Below are 14,788 nucleotides of genomic sequence, written 5' to 3' on the forward strand. Positions count from 1 at the left end.
CATCCCTACTCTGTCACTTTTTTAGTTATGTGACCTTAGGCAGGTCCTTTTACTTCAGAGCCTGATTTCCTCACTATTTAATTTATAGGACTAAGTGAGAAAATATAGGGAAAGCACTTAGAAGAGCATCTATCCCTTAGAGAAATGCTTAATAAATATTAGTCATCAAAATGATCAGTATCGTAGTTGCTGTTGCCACTACTGTTGTTAGGTAAGCAGGGATGACTCCCTTCCCAGACCCCTCCCCTCCCCTCCTTTCCTCCTCAGTCTGGGGATTGTTCCTCTCCCCCGGGTTTCTTCAGGCAGGAGGCGCACCCTCCGGGGGAGGTGGGCGGGGCCTCTTTCCCGCTTGGCCAGAGCCTGAAGAAAGGCACAAGCCGCACAGCTGGAGTTTTGCACCTGACTGGACACCTTCCTGCTCAGTGCAGACCCCCTCCATCACCGGGAGCCCTCTCTTTCTGAACAGCCATGTCCATGGCAAAGAGTGCCAGGAGTCCCCAGGAAGCTGTTGACCTCGATCTGGACCTCAGGTCCCCTCCTGAAAGTGCCAAGAAGCTGCCGAACAAGGACTCCGGTTTCTTGGATGGAAGCCCTTCCGAGTCACCCGGCTTGGAGACGACCAAGGGCATAACGTGAGTGCTCTTTACTGCCATCTCCATTTCTGCCTTCCAGCCTGGAAGCTTGCAGTGACAAGAACCCCGAGAGGTGTGTTGACCCCCAAAGCATTGTGCACATGGGGAGACCAAGGCTTCAAGAAATGCAGTCGGAGGCTGAGTCAACTTGAGAACTTAAAGGGGCAGGAGGGGGGACTGTCAGAAAGCCCTCAAGTACAGTGATCTAGCCCCCAACACATGCACATGGGGGACACTGAGGCACCTTACCCCAGGCCACGCCCTGGCTCATTGGTAGGATGGGGGCTGGAATCCAGTACTGGCCCTAGAGTCTGTTTGTTTGTTTGCTTGTTTTTAACTGAAGTACAGCCCTAAAGTCAGTTTATTTTATTTTTATTGAAGTGTAGCCCTAGAGTCAGTTTTGCTTCTGGCTGGCCCTGATAGTGTCTGGGAGGGAGGCAGAATCCCCAGCTTCTTGGTATAGAAGGTGACGCTTGAGCTAAAACCACAGACAACCAAGCATTGCCTCCTCCCTGCAGTTACCTGGCCTCTATTTCAATTGACAACTGCAGTGACAACATCAGAAGCACAGTATGTAGAACAGTCTAGTTTCTTCCACCTTCCTGGGTCTGTGTCGGGGGAAGGGGAGATCTCTGGCGAGGCTTTCAAACCATGACAAGGAGGGATGTACTCAAAGCAGGGAAACCAAGCTACAGGCTCCAGCTCCCTTCCTCTCCACCCTTCAAGCAGCGTGGCTAGTGGCTGACGGGCATGGTGGTAAAGATCCTGCAGCTTTATGAAGAAAACATTGACCCTGTCAGTATAGTAGAAAGGACATATGCATCCAAGAAGGTCTGCTCCTTCTTTTTCTAAGCCTCAGTTTATCCCCATATGCAAAACAGGGATACATTGGTGGCAATGTGAATTTAAGGAGGGTGGCTATGGAAATTAAATCTGAAAGATTGAATGTTGTAGGGGTCGGGGGACAGTGTACAGCAAAGAGGGAGAAGTTATGATAAAGGGGCAGGCAAAGCTGCTCCCATGCCACCCCGCAGGACAATTTGGGGATGGACACAGTGACTGACATTATGACATGGTTCGCTTGCCCCAGGACTAGTCCTGGGAATTGCTAAGAATTCACAATACTGAGAGTGAGCCCTTCAGGACTTGGGACCATCCACTGCTGAGGTGGGGTATTTCAGAGTTTTCATTATTTAAAAAAATTTTTTCCACACCATGGGACATATGAGACCTTAGTTCCTCAACCAGGGATTGAACCTGCAAGCCTCTAATTGGAAGCAAAGAGTCTTAACCACTGGACCACCAGGGAAGTCCCTGTTTAGTTCAGTTCAGTTCAGTCATTCTGTCATGTCCGACTCTTTGCGACCCCATGAACCGAGCACACCAGGCCTCCCTGTCCATCACCAACTACCGGAGTCCACCCAAACCCATGTCCATTGAGTCAGTGATGCCATCCAACCATCTCATCCTCTGTCATCCCCTTCTCCTCCTGCCCTCAATCTTTCCCAGCATCAGGGTCTTTTCAAATGAGTCAGCTCTTTCCATCAGGTGGCCAAAGTGTGGGAGTTTCAGATTCAATATCAGTCCTTCCAGTGAACACCCAGGACTGATCTCCTTTAGGATGGACTGGTTGGAAGTCCCTGAGGTGGGGTATTTCTCAATCAGAGACCTTGAGGGAACCAATTAGCTCTTATCTCCTGAGCTAAAACATAGTTAAATGGTAATTTGAGCTATGTAAGAATCAAAAGTATAAAGCAAGTCAGAACTTGCTCCTAGTTAGGAGGGAGGTAATAAACAGGTCAAGTAAGTATGGTACCTGTGGAGTATATTCACCTGGGTTTGAATTCCCACTTTAGCTACTTACCAGCCAGAGCAGGTGATAGAACTTCTCAGTACTCTAGACTCTCCCCTGTGAAATAACAGTCAGGTCCTCCCAGGTTGGCTGCAAAGGACATCGTGGAGGAAGCCCCCAAGTGCAGTGCCTGCAAGCTGATGGCCACAACTATAATGACATTCCAGAGTCACTAAAGGAGTTAGGACTAGCACCCAGGTCTCCTGCCTCCCAGCCCAGTGCTTTGCACAGTTCACCACATTATTAAGTTGCCTGAGTGGTCTAAATTCTGATTTCCTAAGTCCTTTAGATAGAAATTTCCAAGTGACCCATTGACCGTGGTTGCCAAACAAACCCATCATTGGAGAACCGTGGGGTGCAGTGCTCTGTCAGCGATGTTGACACCCACAGGGTGAGAGAAAAGCATGCAAAGACTCTCCTACCCTCTTTCTTTCCCCCGCAGTTTTCCTCTTTAACCCTTAACAAGTCAATGGGCAGTTCCTCAGGAAGCTAGAGGATTCAGGGATTAATATAAAGATACAGGTGTTTGGGACAGGTCCTTCAAAAATACCATTCCTCCTAATATTTACAGAGGCCTAGCAAAACAGACATGCTGCCCACTATAACACAGCTAGTTAAATTGTAGCCTTGGGTTTTTTGTTTGTTTGTTTGTTTTTGGCCAGGCTGTGTACACCAAGATCTGGTTGGGATCTTGGTTCCTCAACCAGGGATTGAACCCAAGCCCCCTCCAGTGGAAGCATGGAGTCTTAACCACTGGACTACCACAGAAGTCCAGCCTTGGGTTTTAATCCCTGATTGTCCAACCCCAGAGACCAGGCTTTTTCCAGAGTACTTCTGCTGTTTTGAGCAGTAAGTCTCCTCACTGGAAGGCTCTCATGGGAAATTGGTAAAGTTTCTCAACTTGTAAGCCCAATACTCAGTTTAACCTGGTCTAGCTTCCCTGGTGGCTCAGAGATTAAAGAATCTGCCTCCTATGCGGGAGACCTGCGTTTGATCCCTGGGTCAGAAAAATCCCCTGGAGAAGGAAATGGCAACCCACTCCAGTATTCTTGCCTGGAGAATCCCATGGACAGAGGAGCCTGGTGGGCTACAGTCCACGGGGTTACAAAGAGTCGAACACAACTGAGCGACTTCACTTTCACTTTCTTTTTCAAAGAGATATGAAGATAGGTTGTTAATTCACCATCAAAGAGAGTATATGTTTCTCCTTAATGGTTTAGACCTTGTCTTCTGGACCACCTTCACATCTGTCTTAAAGAAAGTTCTGAAATTTGGGTTTTGTTTTTGTTGGAAGTGGGAGGAGACTTGCCATTCCCCAGTTTGATGTCCTGGCCTGAGGGGGAAAAAAAAATCTCTCTGGAGCCCAAACCCGAAATTACCCTGTCCTAGCAGATACCCACCTGGGGGCCCAAGTCACTTGATTTCTTTACCAGAAGTCACATGATTTCTGTTTGCTGCCTCCCCTTTCCCCTTTCCTCTGAGTTCAGTTCTGTATCTGCTAATGATACCGTGACCATGGGCCCTCTCTGAGCCTTAGCTTCCTCTATTATGAAATGGGGCTGTCTCTTTAACTCATCTATCTGAACTCCTTTCCTGGAGACAGCCCAGTAGAAGTGAGGTGAAGAACAGAAACTCTGAGACAGTTTCTGGGGTATATATACCCAGAATATCCTTAGATAGTCCATGGGGTCGCAAAGAGTTGGACACAACTGAAACGACTTAGCACACACACATCCTTAGATAAGTCTATTTAAAAAAATCTCTATTCCTCAGTTTCTTCATCTGCAAAAAAAGTAATAATGTACTTTCTCATCATCACAAGAAGATTAAATGAGATAATGCATGAAATCCTTAGCATAATGTCTGTTATATATTCTAGCAAGTGTTCTAATGGCATATGTTAAGTGTGAGCTGTTAAAACTAATGCATGCATGCTAAGTCACTTCAGTCATGTCTGATTCTGCGACACTGTGGACTATAGCCCGCCAGGCTCCTGTGTCCATGGGGTTCTCCAGGCAGCAATGTTGGAGTGGGTTGCCATGCCCTCCTCCAGGGGATGTTCCCAACCCAGGGATCAAACCCACGTCTCCTGCACTGCAGGCAGATTCTTTACCACTGAGCCACCAAAAAGAAAGAAAGTGAAGTCGCTCAGTTGTGTCTGACTCTTTGCAACCCCATGGACTGTAGCCTACCAGGTTCCTCCATCCATGGGATTTTCCAGGCAAGAATACTGGAGTGGGTTGCCATTTCCTTCTCCAGGAGATCTTCCCAACCCAGAGATTGAACCCGGGTCTCCCGCATTGTAGGCAGACACTTTACTGTCTGAGCCACCAGAGAAGCCCCTAAAACCAGGATAGTGCAGGGCAAATTGGGATGCTTGGTCACCCTACATGAGATCCAGAGTGCCTGAAAAGGCCATGGGGGCTGAGATACAGACAGGAGTCTACTTATGGACCAGCTCAATCAGGCATGGCATGCTGGAATAGGATGTCTGTTGGATCTCCTCACCTCTGTGCACCCACATGCTCATGTCTTTTTCCTCTCCTCTTTTAGAGCGTTCCAGACCTTGGTTCACCTGGTGAAAGGCAACATGGGCACAGGGGTCCTGGGACTCCCGCTGGCTATGAAGAATGCAGGCATCCTGGTAAGAGGGGCTGCTGAAGGTGGGTTCAGTACAACTAGATAGTAGCTGGGAGTAGGAGGACAGGGTTTACGGTGGCCTACAGTGAGCAATCTTTCTGAAATGCAACTTGGAGTCTAGACATCTAAGCTGGGTTTGAATTCTGGCTGTGCCACAGACTTTGAGTGGCCTTAGCGAGTCAGTCTGGAGAAGGCAATGGCAACCCACTCCAGTACTCTTGCCTGGAAAATCCCATGGACAGAGGAGCCTGGTAGGCTGCAGTCCATGGGGTCAAGAAGAGTTGGACATGACTGAGAGACTTTACTTTCACTTTTCACTTTCATGCATTGGAGAAGGAAATGGCAACCCACTCCAGTGTTCTTGCCTGGAGAATCCCAAGGACAGTGGAGCCCGGTGGGCTGCTCTCTATGGGGTCGCACAGAGTTGGACATGACTGAAGCGACTTAGCAGCAGCAGCAGCGGGTCAGTTGTCCACAGTCCAGGTGTCATTTCCTCCCTTGTGCAATGCTAGGGTTGGACCATAGCCGGTATTCCAACTGTGTTCTATAGAGCACTACCTCTCAGGGACACTCAGAACCCACAAGGATCAGAATTCTGAGTCCCTTACTCCCACCACAGCACCTCATTGTAATTGCTTTTTGCACTTTATTGGAGTACTACTTGAGATCACATTTGAAAGAATACATAACATTGTAAGCCAACTATACTTCAAGAAAGAAAAAAGAAAAGAAAGAATAAATGTTACTGCTAAAAAAGACTCACAAACCAGTTTTCTAGAAAGTTCTCTGACTCCTGAGTAATATCTGTGCTACCAAATCTCTCCTCTCCGTGTTATTCACAAACTCATTCTCTCCTCTCTTCCCTTGCCCCTTGGCCCATCCTCCAGATGGGCCCACTCAGTTTGCTGGCCATTGGCTTCATCTCCTGCCACTCTATGCACATCCTGATCAGGTGTGCCCGGCGCTTCTGCCACAGGTGAGGAAAACAGCATCTTGTCAACTCCCTCAGTACTTGGGTCTCAGAGACATCCCAGAAACATCCCAGGTAATAAGATTTCACTTCTTAATGTCCTTCAACAAGGCCCAGAAAAACAGAAAAGCATTTGGGGCAGGGACCTAAGGAGGCTCTTCCGTGACTCATTAGCTGATCTCAGTCAGACCATTGTGCTTATCCAGCTGGCTCATCTGTAAATTGGACATAAACAATCCATGCCTAACCGTGCCTCAGAGAATTGTCGTGAGGATCCAATAGAATCATGGATATGAGAACACCTGTACCTATGCAATATGTGTGTTATTACCCTTGTTATGTAGTCACCGCCCCGATTGACAGGTAAGGAAAACAAGCCATCAGGGAAATACCACCAGGTGTCAAAAGTCTGAACTAGAACTTGGGTGCCTGCCCCAGTGTTCTTTCCATTCCAGCTGGGTTCTGCCTTGCTATGTGTCTCCTGACTTTTCAGTATGTGATCTTAGGTTAAACTGCCTCCCGCTAACTGTATGCACTCTCTTCTGCAGGTTCAATAAGCCCTTTATGGATTATGGGGATACAGTGATGCATGGACTAGAAGCCAACCCCAGCGCCTGGCTCCGAAACCACGCACACTGGGGAAGGTATCTTATTCTTCCTTTGCCCAAAGTATGAAGAACATGTGACTGTCAGGGCTGCCCTCTTCCCTGCAAAGTTGGCTCATGTGATACAGAACAGTGGACTTCACATGAAAGGAGTTCAATGGCAATCTGCCTGATCCAGCCTTTTTCCTTATGTATACAGAGGGCTCATTCCTTTGCTGTCCAACTTTAATTTCATTCATCTTTTTATTAAACCACATTTATTTAGTTGCAGCTGCCTACCAGGCCCCAGAAATACTGTAGAAAACCAGGCAAACAAAGCTTTGCCCTTGCAAAATCCATAGTCCAGTGGGAAACACAGACCTTAAACAGTTACTTAATAGTCACTGGGATAAGTGCCATGAAGGAAGGAAGTACTAGTTGTTCCCAAGCAGGTAAGAAGAGGTATGTGGGTTCAGGTAGACTTCCTAGGATGTAACAGTTGAGATTAGGTCTGATAGAAGGCATTCTTAGGAATAAGGAATTACCTGGGGGAAAGTGGGCAGGAGTCCGAGGGGCCTCCCAGGAAAAGGACCAAACTATGAAGGTCCTAAAGCAAGAGGGAGAATATGACAGTTTCAGGGCAAAGAAAGACCAGGTGGCTTGATGGCAGATGATGCTGAAGATCCAGGGCCCTATCAAGGTCTACATTTTAGACCCTCTTAAAGGTCTTGTTCTTTTCTTAAAGGCAACCAAGAAACCTTTGGAGGGTTTTAATCAGAGGCTTTCCTGTTTTAATCATATTTGCATTATCTGAAGCTCTATCTGGCTTCTTTAAGGAGAATAAATTGTAAGGAAGCAAAAGTATACTTAGGCCCATGAAAGGGCTGTTGACAACATCCTGGTGGCAGGTAACAGTGAAGGCTGGGTCCAGGCTGGTGGCAGTGGGAATGCAGAAAAGTGAATTTGGTCATTATTTGGATATTCGCATTGTGGGCAAAGGAAAGTGCCAAGGTAGACTTCTGGTGACTTCTGTTTTGGATATACGAGCAGTTGCATCAAGTGGGTAGTTATATGTATAGGGTTGAACCTATCTTCAGGCAGGAGACACTGAATTGAAGTCATTAGCTATGAAGCCAGGGGACAGAAAAGGTCTCTTAGGGAGAAAGTATATAATGAGAAGAAAATAGACCAAAAAAACCAAGACATTGATTCCTTGGTGAGCTCAAGTCTTCCTCCTGCAACTGCCACTTTTTTGCTTTCAGAGATGGTAGAAAATCAATGCCTTCTGTCCCCTGGTTTTTCTTGTTTAGTCACTAAGTCGTGTCAAATTCTTTGCAACCCCATGGACTGTAGCCCACCAGGCCCCTCTGTCCATGGGATTTCCCAAGCAAGAATACTGGAGTGGGTTGCCATGCCTTCCTCCAGGGGATCTTGCCTGGGATCAACCCCATGTCTCCTGCATTGCAGGTGGATTCTTTACTGCTGAGCCACCTGGGAAGCCTCTGTTCCCTGGTACTTGGGAGTAAATCTACTCTTTTGTCTTCATTTCCAGACCTCTCCCCACCTTCTCTACTCTTTTCTGCACATCTCTAGATTATCAAAGTCTCTTTTGAACTGTGATATTCCAAACTGCACTACCTGAGGTGTGCCTTGCCCATGAGCATCATGGGTCTGGTGCCTCTCTTGACCCGAAGTCCCTTCACACATTGCATTATAAATTCAGTCTATGAGCAGACTAGAAAGGTTATGGGATAATTATCAGGATTTTCCCAACTGTGTAACCCAAGAGGAGGCTTTTGTCTGTCGAAACCCCTCAGATCCTTTGACTCATTGTTGAGCACATAACGTAGATTTTCCTGCTCTATTTAAGAACACCACTCCATTAATTATCTCCTCTCCTATAACCTGAACTTCTTTTTGAACTATGAATTCTTCCTCCCAATGTTGAAATGTGTTCCTATATCTCCATCTTAAAAATAAATAAATTAATAAAGCCCCCTGGACCATATACCACCCTCTATCTCATATTCATTTTCTGATTATTCAGCAGATATACACTACTAAATATCTGCAGTGTATTAAGTGAAGTCACTCAGTCATGTCTGACTCTTTGCGATCCCATGGACTGTGGCTTATCAAGCTCCTCTGTCCGTGGGATTTTCCAGGCAAGAGTGCTGGAGTGGATTGCCATTTCCTTCTCCAGAGGATCTTCCCGACCCAGGAATTGAACCCAGGTCTCCTGCATTGCAGGCAGACGCTTTACCGTCTGAGCCACCACTGTATTAGAAGTACTTTAATCAGTGGGTTTACAGTGATAAACAAATGGGGTACCTTCAACACTGGAACTCACACCCTAACTTCATGAAAGAAAAGCTCGCCCTCTGACTTTACTTCCACACACCCCATCACACCTCCTTCATGGGTCCCCTGGCTTTCCTGTCATATACTTCTACCAAAGTCCTTTCCACCAGTGTCCTAAAAGCAATCTCTGATACACCTTCTTTGCCCCAGAGAACCTCTCGGAGGCAGTAGGGACAACTGACTGTTCTCTTCTTTGAATGTTTTCCCTACACTTGACTTCTGTTAAGCCCCCTTTCACCCTAGTTTTCCCACCTACCTCTCTGGCCATTACTTTGCAGGCTTTTTTGTTTCTATTCTCCTTTTAAATGTTGGTATTCTCTAGGGTTTGGAACACTGCCTTTTCTTCTCTGTACACTTTCCAACACTGATTCACCTTCTCAAGGATTTATCCACTACCTGAATAAAGGTATTTTGTCCTTTATCCATTACCTGGATAAATAATTTGTCTATTTCCTGGACAAATCAGCATTTTCAGATCCCAGTATATGGCTGAATGTCTCCTGTAGGAACCCAAGCTCAACCATTCAAGTACTGAATGTGCCATTCCTCCCCTTCCCTAAAGCCTCTTATTCCTTCTGAGTTTCGCTGTTCATTTTGTTGTCCAGGACAAACAACTTGGCACTTACCTTAGGTCATTTCCTTTTTCCTTTCCCTGGGTGTAGGTGGTCACCAGGTTCTGTAAGTTTTTGTTACCTAGTGTCTCTTAAAATGTTTTCTTTTCTCTCACTTTAACGACCATGGCTTTGTCCAGGTAGCTGCCATCTTTCACCTCCGTTATCAGGTCTTCCCACCCTCAGTCTTGGCCCCTCAGTGGACTCTCCACATGCCTGCTGTAGAACTCTGCCTAATCCCTCTGCTGAAATGCTTTTTCATCACTTCCTCCTCATCATCTGCTCCTCCTCTTTATTCCTTTTCTTTCTCTTTCTTCCTCTTCCCAAGGGACTCTGCTCAGGTATTGGCTTTTCTAAAAAGGCTGTTTGCTCCCTAATTTGGGTAAACTGCCCTTTTTACCATGGCCCTTAGGACCATGTTATTTATTTATTTATTTTTTTGTCTATCTCATCCACTAATCTCTCAACCAGTAGAGGAAGGGGCCGTGTGTTATTTGTCTGTGTATCCTTAGTGCCTAATATGGTGTCCGGCACTGGTAGGAAAAAGTTTTAATGATCGCTAATAAGCTGACCCTACTGCCTTGTATCGGGTAGTATCAGCACAGAGCTGGGTATGGGGCAAGGTTTCTCATGATGAAGAATTTTACCACTTGCTGAGCTCAGAGTGTGGGGGTGATTTAAAAACATGTTTTTAAAAGAACTATTGTTACATCCCTTCTTACTACCGCATTGTTGATTGTGGTGGCAGGACCAAGGGTGCTGGTCAAGGGTCACCAACCCCTGAGGACAGAAGCGGAAATGACAAGTCAATTCTTCTTTTATAACAAGTTTTTTCTTTCTCTCTGCTCTCTTTCAGGCGTATCGTGAGCTTCTTTCTTATAGTCACCCAGATGGGCTTCTGCTGCGTATACATTGTGTTTCTGGCTGATAATTTAAAACAGGTAGAGTCTTCTAGAGAAGGTGAGAGGGAAAAAGATCTGCAAAAGGAGGATCCTCTCTTTTTAGTTGTTCAACAAATGGCTTCTTCTCTTTGGGCCCTAGTGTCCTCATCATGGGGCGCCCCAGGTGGCACAGTGGTAAAGAATCCGTCTGCCAATGCAGGAGACACAAGAAATGAGAGTTCAATCCCTGCGTCAGTAAGATCCCTGGAGAAGGAAATGATAACCCACTCCAGTATTCTTGCCTGGGAAATCCCATGGACAGAGGAGCCTGGTAGGCTATAGTCCATGGGGTCGCAGAGTTAGATATGACCGAGCATGCATGCACACACGTATTCTCATCATACAATGAAGGCTATAGTCCATGGGGTTGCAGAGTTAGATATGACTGAGCATGCATGCACACGCATATTTTCACCATACAAAGGAAAGTAAACTAGATGTTATCAGTGAACACAGACTTCCCCCAGTTCACGTATCTGCAGATTTCTGTAAGTGGTTACTTTTCCACAGTACCTTTGTCCAAGAGTTGTCTTAATCATCCTTAACTCTTCTTAAACTGATAACAGGTCTTTTCAAATGATGCCTAATCTTTGGGTCATCTTTATTACCTTTAATTGCTTCATCTTTATGGTTTAACAGTTTTTGTCCCCTAGAAATTCTTTCAATCTGACCCAGAGGTTATGTCGTAGTAATTTGAACAAAATAATATGGGTAATAACAGAGATCATCCTTAGTTAATCAATAAGCTTAACAAAGAACACTGTTGTTTAGGGCTTTTTTTTTTTCCTTAACGTAGTATCAGAAATTTGGAAATGTAAAAAAAGAAAATTAAATAGAAGGAAAAAATAGTAAGAATTCAAAGTTAGCTTCTATTATATGTCAGTTATAATGCTGATCATTTTATAAGCTTTCCCTCATTTAGTTCTCTCCATGGTCTTATCAGGGGCTTCCCTGGTGGCTCAGATGGTAAAGAATCTGCCTGCAATACGGGAGACGTGGGTTTAATCCCTGGGTTGGGAAGATACCCTGGAGGAGGGCATGGCAACCCACTCCAGTATTCTTGCCTGGAGAATCCCCATGGGCAAAGGAGCCTGGCGGGCTGCAGTCCACAGGGTCACAAAGAGTTGGACACGACTGAATGACTAAGCACACATGGTCTTATCAGAGTAGGTACTGCAGTTATTCCCATCTTGCAGGTGAGAAAAGTGATGTTATGAACTCTATAATTTATATAAATAGGGTCACAGAGTAAAGGTTAAAAACATAGGCCTTTTAACATCACAGCTCTATTTTTTAAACACTATGCTGTACTGCTTCTCAAAGTAAAACAAAAGCATTCTTAATCTAACACTCATTGGTATTGTTTTATTTTTAATGACACTTTGGTTGCTCTTTATCGTGTTTATTACTAGGGAGTTCGAGAATCTTTTCATATATTTATTGGAAGTTTGTACTTTTCTTCCTTCTCTTTTTTTGGTTGTGCTAGGTCTTTGTTGCTGCATGCAGGTTTTCTCTAGGTGTGGGAAGCAGGGGCTGATCTTTGTTGCAGAGCACAGGCTTCTTACTTCGGTGTCTTCTTGGTGCAGAGCTCAGGTACTGGAGCACAGGCTCAGCGCGTGCAGCATGCGGGCTGAGTAGTTGTGGCACACGGGCTTAGTCGCTCCAGGGCAAGTGGGATTTTCCTGGACCAGGCATCAAACCCGTGTCCACTGGGTTGGCAGGCAGATTCTTATCCACTGTACCGCCAGGGAAGTCCTGTTGTTGTGTAAAATGAACATTCACTGATTAGCATTTTTTAATGTTCTTAAAAATTTTTGTATAATTAAAAATTTTTTATTTGTTTGGCTGCACAGAGTCTTAGTTGTGGCACATGGGATCTTTGATCTTTATTGCAGCATGTGGGATCTAGTTCCCTGGCCAGGAATGGAACCCAAGCCCCTTGCATTAGGAACGAGGAATCTTAGCCACTGGACCACCAGGAAAGTCTCTAAAATAATTTTTAATAGTTTTATAATTTTCCATCACAATGAATACTTAATCTTTTATCATCTGATATTGTTTCCCTTTGTTTTTCTACTATAATCTATACAAATCTTTGTATATCTGTTTATTTCTTTAGTAAATGTATATTTTAAGTAAAATCACTGGATCAGGGAGTTTGATATGAAGGCTCTTAATTGCCACGTTGCTGCTCAGAAATCAGTCTGACACTAGCAGAACTTTGTCAGTCATCTGCCTAGAGACAAGGTGAGTGTTGTCTCAAGGACTTTGCAGACTAAGTGGGGATGTGCTCTGAGGCATATGAATAAAGCTAAATATCAATATAATATTTTGGTGCTGGATCAGGACTCCATTAATGCCCTGAAGTTGGGCATGCTTAATTGTGGACTAAGGTGCAGAAATGTATGGGAGCAGGAGAAATTGTTGGAGCAAGGGAAGGCTCCCTTGAGAAGACGCATCTGAGCTGGGCATTGAAAGGTAGGTTGAAGAAGAGCTGGCAATCAAGGTGGGAGGAGGAATAAACACCCGGAGGCAGGAATGTATGGGACTTTCTCAGGAAAGGCAGTACAAGTGGTTACAGAAGGTGTGGGCCTTAGGAGAGGAAGAGCCTTCACAGTTGAATGGGTCCATTTATGGCAGGCTTTGAATACCTGGCTAATTTTCCAAGCATTTTTCCTATTGTAGTAAGGAATCAAAAAAAAAAACAAGACGTGACAATTGATTTACGTATTCATGATTTGTTAAATGAAAAGGAGATTTCAAAACAAGAGTATATGTTATGATTACAGTCTTGTAAAATGAAAAGGATGTGTGTAATATATGTAATCTGTGATATTGCAAAGCATTACCGTGCTACCCATGGGTACTGAGATTACCATTGCTTCTTCATTTTCTTCTTGCTTAACTCCAGTTTCTAATTGTTCTACAATGAATTGTGTTGCTTTCACATATCTATTGAGTCATGGTGATTCCAAAGGAGGGTGGTACCCTCCCACCTACCCCCACTTTGCCAGGGGGCTGTATATAGAGTGTACAGGGGCTGTTGCATGTTTGCCACAATGACTGGGGGGTGCTAATAGCTTCTGTTGGGTGGCATTCAAGGATGCTAAATGTCCTGCAAGGAATGGTCCAATGCTCACAAGGAAGAGTTCTCTCACTCAAAATGTCAGTGTTAGTCTAATTAAGAAACAACAATGAGCTGTTTCGGTTACAAGCAGAAGAAATGGATTCAGTGGAACTTAAGCAGAAAATAAGTTTAATGGAACAAGATTGGCTTACATCCAAATGACAGAGAAAACTTTAAAAAAATGGGTTTCAGGAAAGGACAGGAAGAAGAACCAGGCCATCAAGGGAGATGTTGATAGTAGAACTGATGAGCACTCTCCTTGGGGATTCCCTGTCAGAAGTACTGTTTGCCCTTTTCCAGTTCTGCCTGTTGTCATTTTCCTATAGATTCAGATTCCAGGGAGAGATGTGAGTGCCCCTGCTTGAGTCAAGGGCCAGTCCTTTGGCTCTACCACATGATTGTGATTTACAGTCCACCAAGGCTGTATTCAGGTGAGACAGAATGCACCAAAAATAAATCAAAATCAAGAGGAATGGATTCCAGGTTGCCAAAAGCCAATGAAGAGCCACTCTAAGTTTAGGCATTTATGCTTATTAAAGTTATTTCTACAGCTTCTTTTGAGGAAATATGATGCAAAAGATTTGCAATAAGAAGTCCTAAAGTCACTCTAATTCACTGTAAGACCTGGGCATGTGAGACATGCCAGCTGTTCATGAGGGAGTCTGATGATGGGCCAGGCACTGAGCTAATCCTGTGGCCATATTGCTCTTCCCATTCCTCTCCCAGGTAGTGGAAGCAGTGAATAGCACAACCAACAACTGCTATTACAAGACAGAGATTCTGACGCCCACCATGGACTCTCGACTCTACATGCTCACCTTCCTGCCCTTCCTGGTACTGATAGTTCTCATCCGGAACCTCAGGGTCCTGACTGTCTTCTCCCTGTTGGCCAACATCACCATGCTGACCAGCTTGATCATCATTGTCCAGTACATCGTCCAGGTTAGCATACCACACTCTGACTCCTCCAACGAGCAGAGCATTTTATCAGTGATAGACTGACGCTTGGGGCCATCCCTAAGGGTAGGTATGTATGCACTTCAGTCTGCAGCTTAGAACTCACTTTATTG

The 14,788-nt window shown here is 45.1% G+C and overlaps 1 protein-coding gene across 1 annotated transcript in view; it reads left to right on the forward strand.

Annotated features, from left to right (window-relative positions):
- Nucleotides 1-355: 355 nt before the first annotated feature.
- Nucleotides 356-14,788, forward strand: part of LOC113895136 (proton-coupled amino acid transporter 2-like) — a 28,937-nt gene continuing 14,504 nt past the window's right edge. The window contains exons 1-6 of the mRNA XM_027545914.1: nucleotides 356-632; nucleotides 5,038-5,128; nucleotides 6,012-6,100; nucleotides 6,643-6,738; nucleotides 10,507-10,591; nucleotides 14,445-14,660. Coding sequence (XP_027401715.1) covers nucleotides 469-632; nucleotides 5,038-5,128; nucleotides 6,012-6,100; nucleotides 6,643-6,738; nucleotides 10,507-10,591; nucleotides 14,445-14,660 — 741 coding nt within the window. The 5' untranslated portion in view covers nucleotides 356-468. The remainder of the gene's footprint in view (nucleotides 633-5,037; nucleotides 5,129-6,011; nucleotides 6,101-6,642; nucleotides 6,739-10,506; nucleotides 10,592-14,444; nucleotides 14,661-14,788) is intronic.

The sequence above is a fragment of the Bos indicus x Bos taurus genome, chromosome 7 (assembly GCF_003369695.1).
Source record: "Bos indicus x Bos taurus breed Angus x Brahman F1 hybrid chromosome 7, Bos_hybrid_MaternalHap_v2.0, whole genome shotgun sequence".
NCBI lineage: Eukaryota > Metazoa > Chordata > Mammalia > Artiodactyla > Bovidae > Bos > Bos indicus x Bos taurus.